The sequence below is a fragment of the Scyliorhinus canicula genome, chromosome 13, assembly GCF_902713615.1.
Source record: "Scyliorhinus canicula chromosome 13, sScyCan1.1, whole genome shotgun sequence".
NCBI classification, from domain to species: domain Eukaryota; kingdom Metazoa; phylum Chordata; class Chondrichthyes; order Carcharhiniformes; family Scyliorhinidae; genus Scyliorhinus; species Scyliorhinus canicula.
Window position 1 is genome coordinate 65,494,264 of NC_052158.1, and position 19,915 is coordinate 65,514,178.

At 58.4% G+C, this 19,915-nt stretch overlaps 1 protein-coding gene across 1 annotated transcript in view; it reads left to right on the forward strand.

Annotated features, from left to right (window-relative positions):
* LOC119976215 (LIM and senescent cell antigen-like-containing domain protein 2) overlaps positions 1-19,915 on the forward strand; it is a 129,549-nt gene that overhangs the window by 23,336 nt on the left and 86,298 nt on the right. The window contains exon 2 of the mRNA XM_038816533.1: positions 13,615-13,774. Coding sequence (XP_038672461.1) covers positions 13,615-13,774 — 160 coding nt within the window. The remainder of the gene's footprint in view (positions 1-13,614; positions 13,775-19,915) is intronic.

Here is a 19,915-nt window from a genome sequence, read left to right on the forward strand (position 1 = left end):
CACACTGGGACCTGAGGGATCAATTCCTCCACACTGGGACCTAGGGGACCAGTCCCTCCACACTGGGGCCTGGGGGACCAGTCCCTCCACACTGGGAGCTGGGGGACCAGTCCCTCCACACTGGGACCTGGGGGACCGGTCCCTCCACACTGGGACCTGGGGGACCAGTCCCTCCACACTGGGACCTGAGGGACCAGTCCCTCCACACTGGGGCCTGGGGGACCAGTCCCTCAACACTGGGACCTGGGGGACCAGTCCCTCCACACTGGGACCTGGGGTACCAGTCCCTCCACACTGGGGCCTGGGGGACCAGTCCCTCAACACTGGGACCTGGGGGACCAGTCCCTCAACACTGGGACCTGGGGGACCAGTCCCTCCACACTGGGGCCTGGGGAACCAGTCCCTCCACACTGGGACCTAGGGGACCAGTCCCTCCACACTGGGACCTGAGGGACCAGTCCCTCCACACTGGGACCAATGGAACCATTCCCTCCACACTAGGACCTGGGGGATCACTCCCTCCGCACTGGGACTTAGGTGACCAGTCCCTCCTTCTGGGACCTAGGGGTCATTACCTCCACACTGGGTCCAAGGGCACCAGTCCCTCCACACTGGGACCTGAGGGATCAATTCCTCCACACTGGGACCTGGGGGACCAGTCCCTCCACACTGGGACCTGAGGGATCAATTCCTCCACACTGGGACCTAGGGGACCAGTCCCTCCACACTGGGGCCTGGGTGACCAGTCCCTCCACACTGGGAGCTGGGGGACCAGTCCCTCCACACTGGGACCTGGGGGACCGGTCCCTCCACACTGGGACCTGGGGGACCGGTCCCTCCACACTGGGACCTGAGGGACCAGTCCCTCCACACTGGGGCCTGGGGGACCAGTCCCTCAACACTGGGACCTGGGGGACCAGTCCCTCCACACTGGGGCCTGGGGGACCAGTCCCTCAACACTGGGACCTGGGGGACCAGTCCCTCAACACTGGGAGCTGGGGGACCAGTCCCTCCACACTGGGGCCTGGGGGACCAGTCCCTCCACACTGGGACCTAGGGGACCAGTCCCTCCACACTGGGACCTGAGGGACCAGTCCCTCCACACTGGGACCTGAGGGACCAGTCCCTCCACACTGGGACCTGAGGGACCGGTCCCTCCACACTGGGACCAGGGGGACCAGTCCCTCCACACTGGGACCTGGGGTACCAGTCCCTCCACACTGGGGCCTGGGGGACCAGTCCCTCAACACTGGGACCTGGGGGACCAGTCCCTCAACACTGGGACCTGGGGGACCAGTCCCTCCACACTGGGGCCTGGGGGACCAGTCCCTCCACACTGGGACCTAGGGGACCAGTCCCTCCACACTGGGACCTGAGGGACCAGTCCCTCCACACTGGGACCAATGGAACCATTCCCTCCACACTAGGACCTGGGGGATCACTCCCTCCGCACTGGGACTTAGGTGACCAGTCCCTCCTTCTGGGACCTAGGGGTCATTACCTCCACACTGGGTCCAAGGGCACCAGTCCCTCCACACTGGGACCTGAGGGATCAATTCCTCCACACTGGGACCTGGGGGACCAGTCCCTCCACACTGGGACCTGAGGGATCAATTCCTCCACACTGGGACCTAGGGGACCAGTCCCTCCACACTGGGGCCTGGGTGACCAGTCCCTCCACACTGGGAGCTGGGGGACCAGTCCCTCCACACTGGGACCTGGGGGACCGGTCCCTCCACACTGGGACCTGGGGGACCAGTCCCTCCACACTGGGACCTGAGGGACCAGTCCCTCCACACTGGGGCCTGGGGGACCAGTCCCTCAACACTGGGACCTGGGGGACCAGTCCCTCCACACTGGGACCTGGGGTACCAGTCCCTCCACACTGGGGCCTGGGGGACCAGTCCCTCAACACTGGGACCTGGGGGACCAGTCCCTCAACACTGGGAGCTGGGGGACCAGTCCCTCCACACTGGGGCCTGGGGGACCAGTCCCTCCACACTGGGACCTAGGGGACCAGTCCCTCCACACTGGGACCTGAGGGACCAGTCCCTCCACACTGGGACCTGAGGGACCAGTCCCTCCACACTGGGACCTGAGGGACCGGTCCCTCCACACTGGGACCAGGGGGACCAGTCCCTCCACAGTGGGACCAGGTGGACCAGTCCCTCCACACTGGGACCTGGGGGATCAGTCCCTCCACATTGGGACCTGGGGGACCAGTCCCTCCACACTGGGACCTGGGGGACCAGTCGTTCCACACTGGGACCTGGGGGACCAGTCCTTCCACACTGGGTGCTGGGGGACCAGTCCCTCCACACTGGGACCAAGGGGATCAGTCCCTCCACACTGTAACCAGGGCAACCAGTCCCTCCACATGCGGCCCAGGGGACTAGTCCTTCCACACTGGGAGATAGGGGACAGGTCCCTCCACACTGGGACCTAGGGAACCAGTCCCTCCACGCTAGGACCTGGGGGATCACTCCCTCCGCACTGGGTCTTAGGGGACCAGTCCCTCCTTCTGGGACCTAGGGGTCATTACCTCCACACTGGGACCTAAGGGAACAGTCCCTCCACACTGGGACCTGGGGGGACCAGTCCCTCCACACTGGGACCTGAGGGATCAATTCCTCCACACTGGGACCTGGGGGACCAGTCCCTCCACACTGGGACCTGAGGGACCAGTCCCTCCACACTGGGACCTGGGGGGACCAGTCCCTCCACACTGGGACCTGAGGGATCAATTCCTCCACACTGGGACCTGGGGGACCAGTCCCTCCACACTGGGACCTAGGGGACCAGTCCCTCCACACTGGGACCTGGGGGGACCAGTCCCTCCACACTGGGACCTGAGGGATCAATTCCTCCACACTGGGACCTGAGGGACCAGTCCCTCCACACTGGGACCTAGGGGACCAGTCCCTCCACACTGGACCTGGGGGGACCAGTCCCTCCACACTGGGACGTAAGGGACCAGTCCCTCCACACTGGGACCTAGGGGACCAGTCCCTCCACACTGGGACCTGGGGGGACCAGTTCCTCCACACTGGGACCTGAGGGACCAGTCCCTCGACACTGGGACCTGAGGGACCGGTCCCTCCACACTGGGACCAGGGGGACCAGTCCCTCCACAGTGGGACCAGGTGGACCAGTCCCTCCACACTGGGACCTGGGGGATCAGTCCCTCCACACTGGGACCTGGGGGACCAGTCCCTCCACACTGGGAGCTGGGGGACCAGTCCCTCCACACTGGGGCCTGGGGGGACCAGTCCCTCCACACTGGGACCTGGGGGACCAGTCCCTCCACACTGGGACCTGGGGGACCAGTCCTTCCACACTGGGACCTGGGGGACCAGTCCTTCCACACTGGGTGCTGGGGGACCAGTCCCTCCACACTGGGACCAAGGGGATCAGTCCCTCCACACTGTAACCAGGGCAACCAGTCCCTCCACATGCGGCCCAGGGGACTAGTCCTTCCACACTGGGAGATAGGGGACAGGTCCCTCCACACTGGGACCTAGGGAACCAGTCCCTCCACGCTAGGACCTGGGGAATCACTCCCTCCGCACTGGGTCTTAGGGGACCAGTCCCTCCTTCTGGGACCCAGGGGTCATTACCTCCACACTGGGACCTAAGGGAACAGTCCCTCCACACTGGGACCTGGGGGGACCAGTCCCTCCACACTGGGACCTGGGGGGACCAGTCCCTCCACACTGGGACCTGGGGGGACCAGTCCCTCCACACTGGGACCTGAGGGATCAATTCCTCCACACTGGGACCTGGGGGACCAGTCCCTCCACACTGGGACCTGAGGGACCAGTCCCTCCACACTGGGACCTAGGGGACCAGTCCCTCCACACTGGGACCTGGGGGGACCAGTCCCTCCACACTGGGACCTGAGGGATCAATTCCTCCACACTGGGACCTGGGGGACCAGTCCCTCCACACTGGGACCTGGGGGACCAGTCCCTCCACACTGGGACCTGGGGGACCAGTCCCTCCACACTGGGACCTAGGGGACCAATCCTTCCACACTGGGACCTGGGGGGACCAGTCCCTCCACACTGGGACCTGAGGGATCAATTCCTCCACACTGGGACCTGAGGGACCAGTCCCTCCACACTGGGACCTAGGGGACCAGTCCCTCCACACTGGGACCTGGGGGGACCAGTCCCTCCACACTGGGACCTGAGGGACCAGTCCCTCCACACTGGGACCTGGGGGGACCAGTCCCTCCACACTGGGACGTAAGGGACCAGTCCCTCCACACTGGGACCTGGGGGACCAGTCCCTCCACACTGGGACCTGGGGGGACCAGTCCCTCCACACTGGGACCTAGGGGACCAGTCCCTCCACACTGGGACCTGGGGGACCAGTCCCTCCACACTGGGACCTGGGGGGACCAGTCCCTCCACACTGGGACCTGGGGGGACCAGTTCCTGCACAATGGGACCCAGGAGACTAGTCCTTCCATATTGGAAGTTAACGCACCAGTCCCTCCACACTGGGACCTGGGGGACCGGTCCCTCAACACTGGGACCTGGGGGACCAGTCCCTCCAAACTGGGAGCTGGGGGACCAGTCCCTCCACACTGGGACCTGGGGGACCAGTCCCTCCACACTGGGACCTAGGGGACCAGTCCCTCCACACTGGGACCTGGGGGACCAGTCCCTCCACACTGGGACCTAGGGGACCAGTCCCTCCACATTGGGACCTGAGGGACCGGTCCCTCCACACTGGGAGCTGGGGGACCAGTCCCTCCACACTGGGAGCTGGGGGACCAGTCCCTCCACACTGGGAGCTGGGGGACCAGTCCCTCCACACTGGGACCTGAGGGACCGGTCCCTCCACAATGGGACCTGGGGGACCAGTCCCTCCACACTGGGAGCTGGGGGACCAGTCCCTCCACAGTGGGACAAAGGGACCGGTCCCTCCAAATTGGGAGCTGGGGTACAGGTCTCTCCACAATGGGACCTGAGGGACCGGTCCCTCCACACTGGGACCTGGGGAACCAGTCCCTCCACACTGGGATCTGGGGGACCAGTCCCTCCACACTGGGATCGCAGCTTTGCCTTTGCTGCACCAATCCACTGACAATCCTCACTCCAAAGTGTTTAAAAAGTTGCGAATGTTGCTCAATCTCAGTCTCTGTGCTACAAACTACTGTCAATTAAATGACCCACATCGTAGATTTACCGGGTTGGCAGCAATTTACATCTTTAAAGTCTCCGTAATGTAGGAAAACTCCTCACATCCTTAATGCCATCAGAATAACATGTCACCAAGGGAGATATTCCTCCTCTTGGTGAAAGTGCAGGTTTAAGAAGTGTCTTAAAGACGGAGAGGAATGGAGAAGCAGAGGGGAAGGGGAAGGTGAGGAATGGAGAAGCAGAGGGGAAGGGGAAGGAGAGGAATGGAGAAGCAGAGGGGCAGGAGAGGAATGGTGAAGCAGAGCGGAAGGGGAAGGAGAGGAATAGAGAAGCAGAGGGGAAGGGGAAGGAGAGGAATGGAGAAGCAGAGGGGAAAGAGAGGAATGGAGAAGCAGAGGGGAAGGAGAGGAATGGAGAAGCAGGGGGAAAGGGAAGGAGAGGAATGGAGAAGCAGAGGGGAAGGAGAGGAATGGAGAAGCAGGGGGAAGGGGAAGGAGAGGAATGGAGAAGCAGAGGGGAAAGAGAGGAATGGAGAAGCAGAGGGGAAGGAAAGGAAAGGAGAAGCAGAGGGGAAGGAGAGGAATGGAGAAGCGAAGGGGAAGGAGAGGAATGAAGAAGCAGAGGGGAAGGGGAAGGAAAGGAATGGAGAAGCAGAGGAGAAGGGGAAGGAGAGGAATGGAGAAGCAGAGGGGAAGGGGAAGGAGAGGAATGGAGAAGCAGAGGGGAAGGGGAAGGAGAGGAATGGAGAAGCGAAGAGGAAGGAGAGGAATGGAGAAGCGAAGGGGAAGGAGAGGAATGGAGAAGCGAAGGGGAAGGAGAGGAATGGAGAAGCAGAGGGGAAGGAGAGGAATGGAGAAGCAGAGTGATGCGCCAACAATGGCACACAAAGACACAAATCGGTACAAGAGAGGCTTTATTACCGTGAGATGTTATTCCCTCGACTGCAGCTGTAGAATGGCAGCTCAGGAGAGCTCATGAATATTTATACTGCTCCCTGTGGGCGGAGCTAGCCGGCAGGGGCTTACCGACAAACCTGTAATACAGGTACTGCTGTACATCCCCTAATACAGGCACACACATATATATACAGTGGTGGATCACCACATTCAACCCCTGTTAAGAATGAGTCCGGCAGGGGTAACGTGAAACTATTATACATAAGCAGTGATTTATTTACAGAGGGGGAGGGGAAAAAAAAAACAAGTGTCCATCTTGCAACCCGGTGCCCGTCATACGTTGAGCTGACCGGCGGTCTGAAGGTTCGTTGAGAGCGACGCAGCATTGGTGGCGACGTCTGTACAGACGGTGTTGGCGCCGACGGCATCGGTGCTGGCGGTGTTGGTGCTGGCCAGTGGCTGGACGACTCCGGGTGCATGTCGAATTCTTCCATGTCCTCTAGTGTGGGCAGGGGAACGAGGGATGGACCTGGTGGGGCTGATGTTGGGGGCACTGGGGAAAAGGAGGGTGGCGCGTGGGTGGGGAGGTGTGTGGGCGTGGGATCGGCACCCGAGGGAGCCAGGTCCCTGAGCGAGACTGTTTCCTGGTGGCCGTCGGGGAACTCCACGTAGGCATATTGGGGGTTCGCGTGGAGCAGGCGTGCCCTGTCCACCAGAGGGTCTGCCTTGTGGAGTCTGACATACCTACGAAGTAGCACCGGCCCTGGAGCTGCGAGCCACGTCGGGAGCGATACCCCGGATGTAAACTTCCTAGGGAAGATTCATGGGGTGTGTTGTTAGTCGCGGTGCACAGTAGCAACCGAATGGAATGGAGCGCATCAGGGAGGACCTGCTGCCAGCGAGCGGCTGGGAGGTTCCTGGACCGTAGGGCCAGCTGGACGGCCCTCCATACCGTCCCGTTCTCCCTCTCTACCTGCCCGTTTCCCCGGGGGTTGTAGCTGGTCGTGCTGCTGGAGGCGATACCCCTGCTGAGCAGGAACTGACGCAGCTCATCGCTCATGAATGAGGATCCCCTGTCACTGTGGATGTAGTCGGGGAAACCGAACAGAGCGAATATGGAATCGAGGGCCTTGATGACGGTGGCAGACGTCATATCCGGGCATGGGATGGCGAAGGGGAACCTGGAGAATTCATCGACCACACTAAGGATGTAGGTGTTGCGGTCGGTGGAGGGGAGGGGCTCTTTGAAATCCAAGCTGAGACGTTCAAATGGGTGGGACGCTTTCACCAGGCGCGCGCGGTCTGGCCGGTAGAAGTGCAGCTTGCACTCGGCACAGACCTGGCAGTCTCTCGTGACTGTCCGTACTTCCTCGACGGAGTAGGGCAGATTGCGGGCTTTGACCAGGTGGTACATCCGAGTGACCCCCGGAGGGCAAAGGCTCTCGTGCAAGGCACGGAGCTGGTTCACTTGTGCGCTGGCACATGTACCTCGGGAGAGGGCGTCTGGGGCTCGTTGAGCTTGCCGGGGCGATACAAGATCTCGTAATTATAGGTGGAGAGCTCGATTCTCCACCGCAAGATTTTATCGTTTTTGATCTTGCCCTGCTGCATGTTGTTGAACATGAAGGCAACCGACCGTTGGTCAGTGAGGAGAGTGAATCTCCTGCCGGCCAGGTAATGCCTCCAGTGCCGCACTGCCTCAACAATAGCCTGGGCCTCCTTTTCAACTGAGGAATGTCGAATTTCGGAGGCATGGAGGATGCGGGAAAAAAATGCCACGGGTCTGCCTGCCGAGTTGAGGGTGGCGGCAAGGGCGACATCTGAAGCGTCGCTTTCTACTTGGAAGGACAGTGTCTTGTCTACTGCGTGCATCCCGGCCTTGGCTATGTCTGAGCGAATACGGGCGAAGGCCTGTTGTGCCTCGGCCGTGAGGGGAAATTGCGTGGACTGGATCAGTGGGCGGGCCTTGTCTGCGTATTGTGGGACCCACTGGGCGTAGTAAGAAAAGAACCCCAGGCATCGTTTGAGAGCCTTGGGGCAGTGGGGGAGGGGAAGCTCCATGAAGGGGCGCATGCGGTCGGGGTCGGGTCCCAGTAGTCCGTTTTGGACTACGTAGCCGAGGATTGCTAAGCGGTCTGTGCTGAATACGCACTTCTCCTGGTTATAAGTGAGGTTGAGGAGAGATTGGGTGTGGAGAAATTTGGCACGGTTGGCGTCATGGTCATGCTGGTCATGGCCGCAGATGGTGACATTGTCTAAGTACGGAGACGTGGCCCGCAGTCCGTACCGGTCAACCATTCGGTCCATTTCTCGTTGAAAGACCGAGACCCCGTTAGTGACGCCGAAGGGAACCCTCAGGAATTGGTAGAGGCGACCGTCCGCCTCGAAGGCAGTGTAGGGATGGTCCGATTTACGTATGGGGAGCTGGTGGTAGGCGGATTTCAGGTCAATTGTTGAGAAGACCCGGAACTGTGCAATCTGATTGACCATATCAGATATACGAGGGAGGGGGTACGCGTCGAGCTGCGTGTACCGATTGATAGTCTGGCTGTAGTCCACGACCATCCTGTGTTTCTCCCCAGTTTTAACCACCACCACTTGGGCTCTCCAGGGGCTGTTGATGGCCTCGATAATACCCTCCCGAAGCAGCCGCTGGACCTCGGACCTGATGAAGGCCTTGTCCTGGGCGCTGTACAGTCTGCTCAGTGCTTGGGCAATCAGCCAGATTGGCAAAGAGGGAGGGAGGGTCAACCTTGAGGGTCGTGAGGCTGCAAATGGTGAGTGGGGGTAGGGGTCCGCCGAATTTGAGGGTGAGGCTCTGGAGGTTACATTGGAGGTCCATGCCCAGTAAAAGTGTCGCACAGAGGTTGGGGAGAACGTACAGGCGGAAACCGCTGAATTCAACGCCCTGTACGGTGAGTCTGACCAGACAGAAGCCCCGGATTGGGACAGAGTGGGATCCGGAGGCCAGTGAGATCTGCTGGTTGGCGGGATGGACCACGAGGGAGCAGCGCCTTACCGTGTCCGGATGAATGAAGCTATCGGTGCTCCCGGAGTCAAGTAGGCAGTAGGTCGCGTGGCCGTTGATGAGCACCGTCGTTGAAGCGGTAGCCAGTTTGCGAGGACGGGATTGGTCGAGCGTCATGGAGGCGAGTAGCGGGCGAATGTCCAAAGGGTCCGAAGAGTCCAATGAGTAGCGGCAGCGACCCGGGTCCCGTGGTCCAGTCCCGAGGGGAGGACAAAATGGCGGCGTCCGAAGTACCTGTGGGGAAGAAGATGGCAGCGCCCATGCAGCGCACGTTGTGGGGGCGGGGCAAGATGGCGCCGCCCACTGATCGCATGTGGAGTCGGGGAAGGAAGATGGCGGCGCCCACTGGTCGCACGTGGCCCCGGGAGCAGCAGATGGCGGGGCCCATTGCGCGATCGGCTGGGGAGAGGGGGAGAGGTCGGGCGCGATAGCGGCAACTGCGCGGGCCTGACACACCGCTGCAAAGTGGCCTTTCTTGCCACAGGATTTGCAGGTTGCGGTGCGGGCCGGGCAGCACTGGCGGGGGTGCTAATGCTGACCGCAGAAATAGCAGCGGGGACCCCCAGGGTGCACGGTGCGGCGAGCAGCGCAGGCATACTGTGCGGGAGCGGCCCCAGTCGGGGGGGGTTGGTTGCGGGGTCCACGAGGGGTAGGATGGGAGGGCCACGCGGCCAGCGGGGTAGGACTGCACGTTACGGGAAGCGACTGTCATTGAGAGTGCTAAAGTCTTTGTCACCGCTAGATCGAGCGCGGCCCCTTCCAGCAGTCGTTGCCGGATGGGGTCCGATGCAATACCCGTCACAAAGGCATCTCACATGAGGAGGTTGGAATGTTCTGTGGCCGTGACGGCCTGGCAGTCGCAGTCCCGTACTAGAGGGATAAGGGCCCGCCAGAAGTCCTCAATCGACTCACCCTGTTGCTGGACGCGAGTGGAGAGTACATGCCTCGCAAACAGAGTGTTCGTCGACTGGATGTAATTTTCTTTGAGCAGTTCCATAGCACGGGCGTAGGTCGGCACGTCCTGTATCAGCGGGAACACGCTGGAGCTCAACCTTGAGTAGAGGAGTTGAATTTTCTGAACTTCCGATGGTGTAGGGTCCGCTGAGGTGACGTAGGCCTCGAAGACAGCCAGCCAGTGGTTAAAGTCTTTCCTGGCGTTCGGCGATTGTGGATCCAGCTGCAGGCGGTCAGGTTTAATTCTGATGTCCATGATGTGGGAAATCTCACGGTAATAAATTGATGCGCTAACAATTGCACACAAAGACACAAATCGGTACAAGAGAGGCTTTATTACCGTGAGATGTTATTCCCTCGACTGCAGCTGTAGAATGGCAGCTCAGGAGAGCTCATGAATATTTATACTGCTCCCTGTGGGCGGAGCTAGCCGGCAGGGGCTTACCGACAAACCTGTAATACAGGTACTGCTGTACATCCCCTAATACAGGTACACACATATATATACAGTGGTGGATCACCACACAGAGGACAAGGGGAAGGAGAGGAATGGAGAAGCAGAGGGGAAGGGGAAGGAGAGGAATGGAGATGCAGAGGGGAAGGTGAAGGAGAGGAATGGAGGTGCAGAGGGGAAGGAGAGTAATGGAGAAGCAGAGGGGCAGGGGAAGGAGAGGAATGGAGAAGCAGGGGGAAGGAGAGGAATGGAGAAGCAGAGGGGCAGGGGAAGGAGAGGAATAGAGAAGCAGAGGGGAAGGTGAAGGAGAGGAATGGAGGTGCAGAGGGGAAGGAGAGGAATGGAAATGCAGAGGGGCAGGGGAAGGAGAGGAATAGAGAAGCAGAAGAGAAGGGGAAGGAGCGGAATAGAGAAGCAGAGGGGAAGGAGAGGAATAGAGAAGCAGAGGGGAAGGAGAGGAATGGAGAAGCAGAGGGGGAGGGGAAGGAGAGGAATGGAGAAGCAGAGAAGGGGAAGGAGAGGAATGGAGAAGCAGAGAAGGGGAAGGAGAGGAATGGAGAAGCAGGGGGAAGGAGAGGAATGGAGAAGCAGAGGGGAAGGGGAAGGAGAGGAATGGAGAAGCAGAGGGGAAGGGGAAGGAGAGGAATGGAGAAGCAGAGGGGAAGGGGAAGGAGAGAAATGCAGAAGCACAGGGGAAGGAGAAGGAGAGGAATAGAGATGCAGAGGGGAAGGAGAGGAATGGAGAAGCAGAGGGGAAGGAGAGGAATGGAGAAGCAGAGGGGAAGGAGAGGAATGGAGATGCAGAGGGGAAGGAGAGGAATGGAGAAGTAGAGGGGAAGGTGAAGGAGCAATGGAGAAGCAAAGGGGAAGGGGAGGGATGAAGATGCAGAGGGGAAGGGGAAGGAGAGGAATGGAGAAGCAGAGGGGAAGGGGGAGGAGAGGAATGGAGAAGCAGAGGGGAAGGGGAAGGAGGAATGGAGAAGCAGAGGGGAAGGGGAAGGAGAGGAATGGAGAAGCAGTGGGGAAGGGGAAGGAGAGGAATGGAGAAGCAGAGGGGAAGGGGAAGGAGAGAAATGGAAAAGCAGAGGGGAAGGGTAAGGAGAGGAATGGAAAAGCAGAGGGGAAGGAGGAGAGGGATGGTGAAGCAGAGGGGAAGGAGAAGGAGAGGAATGGAGATGCAGAGGGGAAGGAGAGGAATGGAGAAGCAGAGGGGAAGAAGGAGAGGAATGGAGATGCAGAGGGGAAGGAGAGGAATGGAGAAGTAGAGGGGAAGGTGAAGGAGAGGAATGGAGAAGCAAAGGGGAAGGGGAGGGATGAAGATGCAGAGGGGAAGGGGAAGGAGAGGAATGGAGAAGCAGAGGGAAAGGAGGGAAATGCAGAGCTTGGGTACTCAGGGCGGCTGAGTAAAGGAGGGAATCGGGGAAAGCTCAAGAGGCCAGAAAAGGAGGAAGGAAGAGTTGGAGTTGGAGGAGATTACCGAGATAGGGAGGCAGCGAGGTCACGGAAGGATTTGAGACCAAGGATGAGAATTTTCAAATGGAGGCTTTGTCTCACTGGGACCCAATGTGGGTGAGTGAGCACAGGGCTGATGGGGGAACGCAATAGGCTAAAGTTAAGACACGGGCAGCAGAGTTTTGGATGACCTCAAGTTTACAGAGGGTGAGCATAAGGGGGTGTGCTGGATTTCTAAAGCCTAGAGGTAACAAAGGTTAGAATGAGGATTTTGGTAGCAGATGAGCTGAAGCAATGGGTAGATTTGGGTGATGCTCTGGGGTTGGTTGTGGGCAGTCAGAGTGATGATGTGAATATGTGCTTGGAAGCTCAGGCTGTGAGCTGCATAGTTCAGTCTGAGGTAGGCCTGAATCAGTCCCAAGGTATGGATTAGTGTTGTCCCCCCGTCAAACTCACTGAGCAAAATTCCCCGTTCCAGCGGCAAAGTGCCGGCGCCAACGGAGAATCTGCGAGTGGTTCACGGTGGGAAAATCGGCTCGAACCCCTCACCGTTTCTGGTACCGGTGAGGGGCACGCGCATAAAACAGGATTCAGAGGGCTGACAGCCTGCACCGGTCGCGCCGGAAAACATGGCGCCGGCCGTGGTGGAACCCTAACCCACCCACCCCACAGCCCATCCCCTGTCCACCCCTCACCACTCCCAGTAACACCCACGGTCAGCGGCACAGATCCCGGTAAGTGTGGTGGTGCTGGACACTGTCCGCAGCCGGCATGCCAGGTTCCCAACGCTTGGGACCACACGGAGCATCGTGAGCAGGCGTCAAACCGCACCCTGTCGAAAGCCATTCTCCGCCCGGTCCTGATTTCAGCGTCGGGCTGCGGAGCATCCCGCCCAATGCATTTCAGCACTTTGGCCCAGCGGCAGTGAAGGAACACCGATATATTTCCAGGGCAGGAAGGCGAGGGACTTGTACCATAATTTAAGTTGGAGGAGAAGCCCCAAATAGACAAGTCAGGGGGAAAGAGCTAAAGCTGGGATAAAGGGTATTCCGAGGGCACGCTGGCAATAGGTGGGGTGGCAGATGAGCAGGAATGGGCATAGGTTGGATTGGTTGACTGGGCGGAGGGAAGGGTGTCAGGGGAGTGGGTGGGCAGGGAGCGTGTGGGCTCGACTGGCTGCAGGTGGGGCACCGCGTGGGGTGATTTAGGAAGTGTTTGCAGATCTTTCTTACAGAGCCAAGGTAAGCAGCAACACAGGGTCCCCTTTATCGGGGGGAGGGGGTGGGGGGGGGGGGGGGGGGGGGCGGGCAGCCTCCTCAGTCTGGAGATTTGAGAACAGGCTTTGGCTGTGTTTGCCGTGTATTAATGAGGCCCCGGTACCTGGCAGCTGGATGCCTCTTACAAAGCAGCTTTGATAAGCACAGGGTGAGTGTGTCAGAAAGTGCTGAGGAGCGGCAGGGGGAAAGAGCCACTGATTTGCCAAATCGTTACTGAATCACTTTGGGCCGTCCTGACCGTGGCTGGCTGACGTCTCAGACTCAGTGTCACCGAAGGTCTTGCTCCTGACTGACGTTGTGACGCTTCATCGGGGCTCTGTGTTCCGGAGTTGTCCCAGGTGCATTGTGCTGATATCCCGGACTAACCGTTCACCTCTCTCCCCCCTGAACCCCTTCCTCGCAGTAACATGGCAGACGCACTGGCAAGTGCCACCTGTGGCCGTTGCCGCACGCACTTTGACCCCTCCGAGCGGATTGTGAACAGCAACGGGGAATTGTACCACGAGAAGTGCTTCGTCTGCGCCCAGTGCTTCCAGGAGTTTCCAGGTGGAGTCTTTTACGAGGTAAGAACTGCCTGCGGCCTTAATGAGCCAACAAACCTTCATTTGTGTAGCACCCATTGGCACCGGAGGACATCCCTGAGATAATGAAGTAGGTTTAAAGTGTAGCCACCATTTGGAATACGTACACAATGTATTCCAGAGTTTTGGACTCTGCCTGGTGTTTGGGACATTGGGCACTGTGGCTCAGTCACATTGTGGTGATACTAGGCCCAATCTAACCAACACTGCAGACCTCTCCCCACTGTAGACTCTGCCTCTTGCAAACCCACTCCCACTCCGCAGACTCACCCCCCTCTGCCCTCCACAGACACTGTCCCCCAGGACATACTCCCTTTGCAGATGCCTCCCACCCACCCACAGGCTCCTCACAGACCTTCAGCCCTTCTGTCACTCCTCTGCTCGTGGTTAGGAATCCGTGATAGCCCCACCACACACACACCCCCCACCACACACAGACACCCACCACACACACACCCACCACACACCACCACACACACACCCACCACACACACACACCCACACACACACACCCCTCCAAACACACCCACACATACACCCCCCCAAACACACCCACACACACACCCCCCAAACACACCCACACACACACACACCCCGCCAAACACACACACACCACCACCCCGTCCAAACACACCCACACACACACACCCTCAAACACACCCCCACACACACACACCCCCAAACACACCCAACCCCACACACACACAACCCCCAAACACACCCACACACACACACACCCCGCCAAACACACACACACCACCACCCCGTCCAAACACACCCCACACACACACCCTCAAACACACCCACACATACACACACCCCCAAACACACCCAACCCCACACACACCCTCCAAACACACCCACACATACACCCCTCCCAAACACACCCACACACCCCCCTCCAAACACACACACACCCGCACACAAACAGACCCACACACACACAACTCACACAACCGCCAAAACACACCCACACACACACCCTCCAAACACACCCACACACGCCCCTCAAACACACCCACACACACACACACACACCCTCCAAACACACCCACACACACACCCCAAAACACACCCAAATACATAGACCACACACACACATACACCCCAAACACACACACAACACACATACACAGACTACACACACACACACACATAGAAACACACCCACACACAGACCACACACATGCACAGACCACATACACCCACATACACACAGCCACACACATGCCCCCCCACACAGATACACCCCCCACATACATACACACACACACAAACATATCCGCCCGCACAGACGCCCACACACATACCCAGACACCCCCCCCCACACACCCACATGAACACCCACACAAACATACACACGCACACACTTGTTCATGTGTATCTGTGAGCGTGTTTGAGAGAGAGTATGTGTGTCCGAGAGTGTGTATGAGTCCGTGATTGTGTGTGTGGCTGTGCGTCGGTGTCCAAGTGAATTGTGTGAGTGAGTGAGAGGGTGTGTGTGAGAGAGTCTGTGAGTGTGTTTGTGCCAGAGCGTGTGTGTGTCTGTGTATGTGTGAGCATGTCAGTCTGTGAGAGAGTGTGTTTGAGAGTGTGCATGAGAGAAAGTGTGTGCTTGAGTGTGAGTCTGAATGTGTGTTTGTGTGTGCGTCTGAGAGTGTGTTTGAGTATGCCTGTGTGAGAGAGTGTGTGGGAGAGTGTGTCTATATGTGTATGTGTGTGATAGTGTGTGTGGGAGAGAAAGGGTTCCTGTGAAAGAGAGTGCGTGTGTATGTCTGTGAGTGAATTAGAGTGTTTGTGAGAGTGTGTGTGTGTGAGTCTGAATGTGCTGTGAGAATGTGTGTGTCTGTGTAAAGTGTTTGTGTGACAGTCTGAGTGTGTGTGTGTGTGAGTGTGTTTGAGAGTGTGAAAGTGCATGTGTGTGTCTGTGAGTGAATGTGTGTGTGTATGAGATGGTGTGTTTGAGAGTGTGTGAGAGAGAGTGTGTGTGAGAGGCTGTGAGAATGTGTGAGAGTGTGTGTGTATTTGTGTGTGAGTCCCTGAGTGTACATAGAACATAGAACAGTATAGCACAGTACAGGCCCTTTGTCCCACGATGTTGTGCCGACCATTTACCCTAATTGAAGATCAATGTAACCTGCACCACTTCAATTTACTGCTGTCCATGCACCTGTCTAAGATTCGCTTTAATGTCCCTAATGACTCTGACTCCACCCCCTCTGCTGGCAGTGCATTACACACACCCACAGCTCTCTGCGTAAAGAACTTACCTCTGACATCTCCCCTATACCTTCCTCCAATCACCTTAAAATTATGTCCCCTCGTGACAGCCATTTCCACCCTGGGGAAAAGTCTCTGGCTATCCACTCTATCCATGCCTCTCATCACCTTGTACACCTCTATCAAGTCACCTGTCTTCTTCACTCCAGTGAGAAAAGCTCTAGCTCCCTCAACCTTTCTTCATAAGATATGCCCTCCAGTCTGATGCACGATCAATTGTACAAAGACTAAGGTTGGATACAACTGTGGCTTTATTGCAGTAAGATGTGCGGCCTCCCACAGCAGCTGGCGAAATAGCTGCTGAATAGAGGACACGCTCCTCCTACTGGGCGGAGCCAGCAGGCAGGGTTACCGGCGAACCTGTAGTACAGGTCCTACCTCACATCACCTAATACAGGTGTAACAGTGGTTTACCACATTCACCCCCTGTTAAAAATGAGTCCGGCGGGGGTGGTGGAGAACTATATACAGTAGTGAATATATGTACAGTGTTTTATCAGGGTAAAGAAAATAAAAAATGTCCTTTGAAAGTCCGGTGCCAGTTAGAGATTCAACCGGTCTGGTGCCTTGACGTTCCACTGGGAGCGACGTAGCAGAGGCAGCAATGTCGATGCTGGCGATATCGATGCTGGCCTGATGTTGGATGACTCCGGGAGTGTGCCAAAATCCTCTTCATCCTCTGGCGTGGGCAGGGGAAGGAGGAATGGTCTTGGTGGGGTTAATGTTGGGAGCGCCGGGGGAGGGGAGGGTGGCGCCCGGCCGGAGAAGTGTGTATGGGTGGAAGCTGCTGGTGCCAGGTCCCTGAGGGAGACAGTATCTTGGCGGCCGTCGGTGTACGCCACATAGGCATTTTGGGGGTTGGCATGTAGCAAGTGTACCCTGTCCACCAAGGGATCCGCCTTGTGGAGTCGGACATGCCTACGTAGAAGGACCGGTCCTGGAGCTGCGAGCCAAGTCGGGAGCAACACCCCGGATGTGGACTTCCTGTGGAAGGTAAAAACATGTTCATGGGGTGTGGTATTTGTGGCGGTGCACAGTAGTGACCGGATGGAGTGCAGTGCATCCGGGAGGACCTCCTGCCAGCGAGAGGCTGGGAGGTTTCTGGACCGTAGGGCCAGCTGGATGGCCCACCATACCGTCCCGTTCTCCCTCTCTACCTGCCTGTTTTCCCGGGGGTTGGAGCTGGTCATCCTGCTGTAGGCGATACCCCTGCTGAGCAGGAACTGATGCAGCTCATCGCTCATGAATCAGAATCCCCTGTCGCTGTGGATGTAGGCGGGGAAACCGAACAGAGCGAAGATTGTGTTGAGGGCTTTGATGATGGTGGCAGACGTCATATCGGGGCATGGGATGGCGAAGGGGAATCTGGAGTACTCATCGACCACACTGAGAATATACATGTTTCGGTCGGTGGAGGGGAGGGGCCCTTTGAAATCCAGGCTGAGGCGTTCAAAGGGGCGGGAGGCCTTCACCAGGCACGCACGGTCCGGCCGGTAGAAGGGCAGTTTGCACTCCGCACAGACCTGGCAGTCTCTGTTGACTGTCCCTACTTCCTCGATGGAGTAGGGCAGATTGCGAGCCTTGACAAGATGGTACAATCGTGTGACCCCCGGGTGGCAAAGGCTGTCGTGCAGGGCCCGGAGTTGGTCCACTTGTGCACTGGCACATGTACCTCGGGAGAGGGCATCAGGGGGCTCGTTGAGCTTGCCGGGTGATACAAAATCTCGTAATTATAGGTGGAGAGCTTGATTCTCCACCGCAAGATTTTATCGTTTTTGATCTTGCCCCGCTGCTTGTTGTTAAACATGAAGGTTACCGATCATTGGTCAGTGAAGAGAGTGAATCTCCTGCCGGCCAGGTAATGCCTCCAATGCCGCACAGCTTCAACGATAGCCTGGGCCTCTTTTTCGACGGACGAGTGCTGAATTTCTGAGGCATGAAGGGTGCGGGAAAAGAATGCCACGGGTCTGCCTGCCTGATTGAGGGTGGCGGCAAGTGCGACATCTGATGCGTCGCTTTCTACTTTGGAAGGGCAGTGTCTCGTCTACTGCGTGCATTCCAGCCTTGGCTATATCAGCTCTGATACAGGCGAAAGCCTGTTGTGCCTTGGCCGTAAGGGGAAAGTGGATGGACTGAATGAGTGGGCGGGCCTTGTCCGCATAGTTTGGGACCCACTGGGCGTATTAGGAGAAGAGCCCCAGGCAGCGTTTGAGGGCCTTGGGGCAGTGGGGGAGGGGAAGCTCCATGAGGGGGAGCAGTATATGTCGGGATCGGGCCCCAGAACTCTGTTCTGGACCACATAGCCGAGGATGGCTAAGAGGGTTGTGCTGAACATGCACTTCTCCTTATTGTAGGTGAGGTTGAGGAGAGTGTCGGTGTGGAGGGATTTGGCAAGGTTGGCATCGTGGTCCTGCTGATCATGGCCGCAGATGGTGACATTGTCTTGGTACGGAAACGTGGGCCGCAAACCGTACCAGTCGGCTATTGGGTCCATCTCCCTTTGGAAGACCGAGACCCCGATAGTGACGCCGAAGGGAACCCTGAGGAAGTGATAGAGACGACCGTCCGCCTCAAAAGCAGAATATGGACGGTCCGATTTACGAATGGGGAGCTGGTGGTAGGCGGATTTGAGGTCTATCGTTGGGAAGACCCGGTACTGCACGATCTGATTGACCATATCAGATATGCGTGGGAGGGGGTACGCGTCGAACTGCGTGTACCGATTGATGGTCTGGCTGTAGTCCACGACCATTCTGTGTTTCTCCCCAGTTTTAACGACTTCCACTTGGGCTCTCCAGGGGCTGTTGCTGGCCTCGATGATGCCTTCCCGAAGCAACCGCTGGACCTCGGACCTGATGAAAGTCTTGTCCTGGGTGCTTTACCATCTGCTCCTGGTGGCAACGGGTTTGCAATCCGGAGTTAGATTGGCAAAGAGGGAGGGTGTGTCGACCTTTAGGGTCGCAAGGGCGCACACAGTGAGGGGTGGTAGGGGCCCGCCGAATTTGAGGGTAAGGCTCTGGAGATTGCACTGGAAGTGCAGGCCTAGTAGTAGTGCAGCGCAGAGATTAGGAACGACGTAGAGGCGGAAGCCACTGAATTCTACACCCTGGACCGTGAGAGTGACTGTGCAGAACCCTCGGATCGCGACAGAATGGGATCCGAATGCAAGGGAGATTCTTTGATTGGCGGGATGGACCGCGAGGGAGCAGTGCCTTAGCATATCTGGGTGGATGAAGCTTTCGGTGCTCCCGGAGTCCAGCAGGCAAGAGGTCACGTGACCGTTGATTCTCACACTGGTCGAAGTGGTGGCCAGGTTGTGTGGACGAGACTGGTCGATCGTCACTGAGGCGAGCTGCGGTCGGTCGTCGCTGGCATCAGAAGATGGAGAGCGTAAGGGGCCCAGGTCGTGGAATACTGTCGGCGTCCATGCCCCGTGGGGAAGACAAGATGGCGGCGCCTGAAGATCTTGCGGGGGACAAAATGGCAGCGCCCATGGGCCACCGTTGCGGGGGCTGGACAAGATGGCGGTGCCCATGGGCCACACGTGGACTGAGGGGGGGGTGAAGATGGCGGTGCCCACTGGCCGCTCGCAGCCCTGGGAGGTGAAGATGGCGGCACCCACTGGCCGCGCATCGTCCGGGTCGAAGATGGCGGCGCTCATTGTGTGTAGGGGGGAGGGGGCGGTAGCAGTGACTGCGCGGGCCTGCCACACCACGGCAAAGTGCCCCTTTTTGCCACAAGCCTTGCAAATGGCACTGCGGGCCGGGCAGCGTTGGCGGGGGTGCTTCTGTCGGCCGCAGAAGTAACATCGGGGCCCCCTGGGGTGTGCGGGTTGGTGTGTGG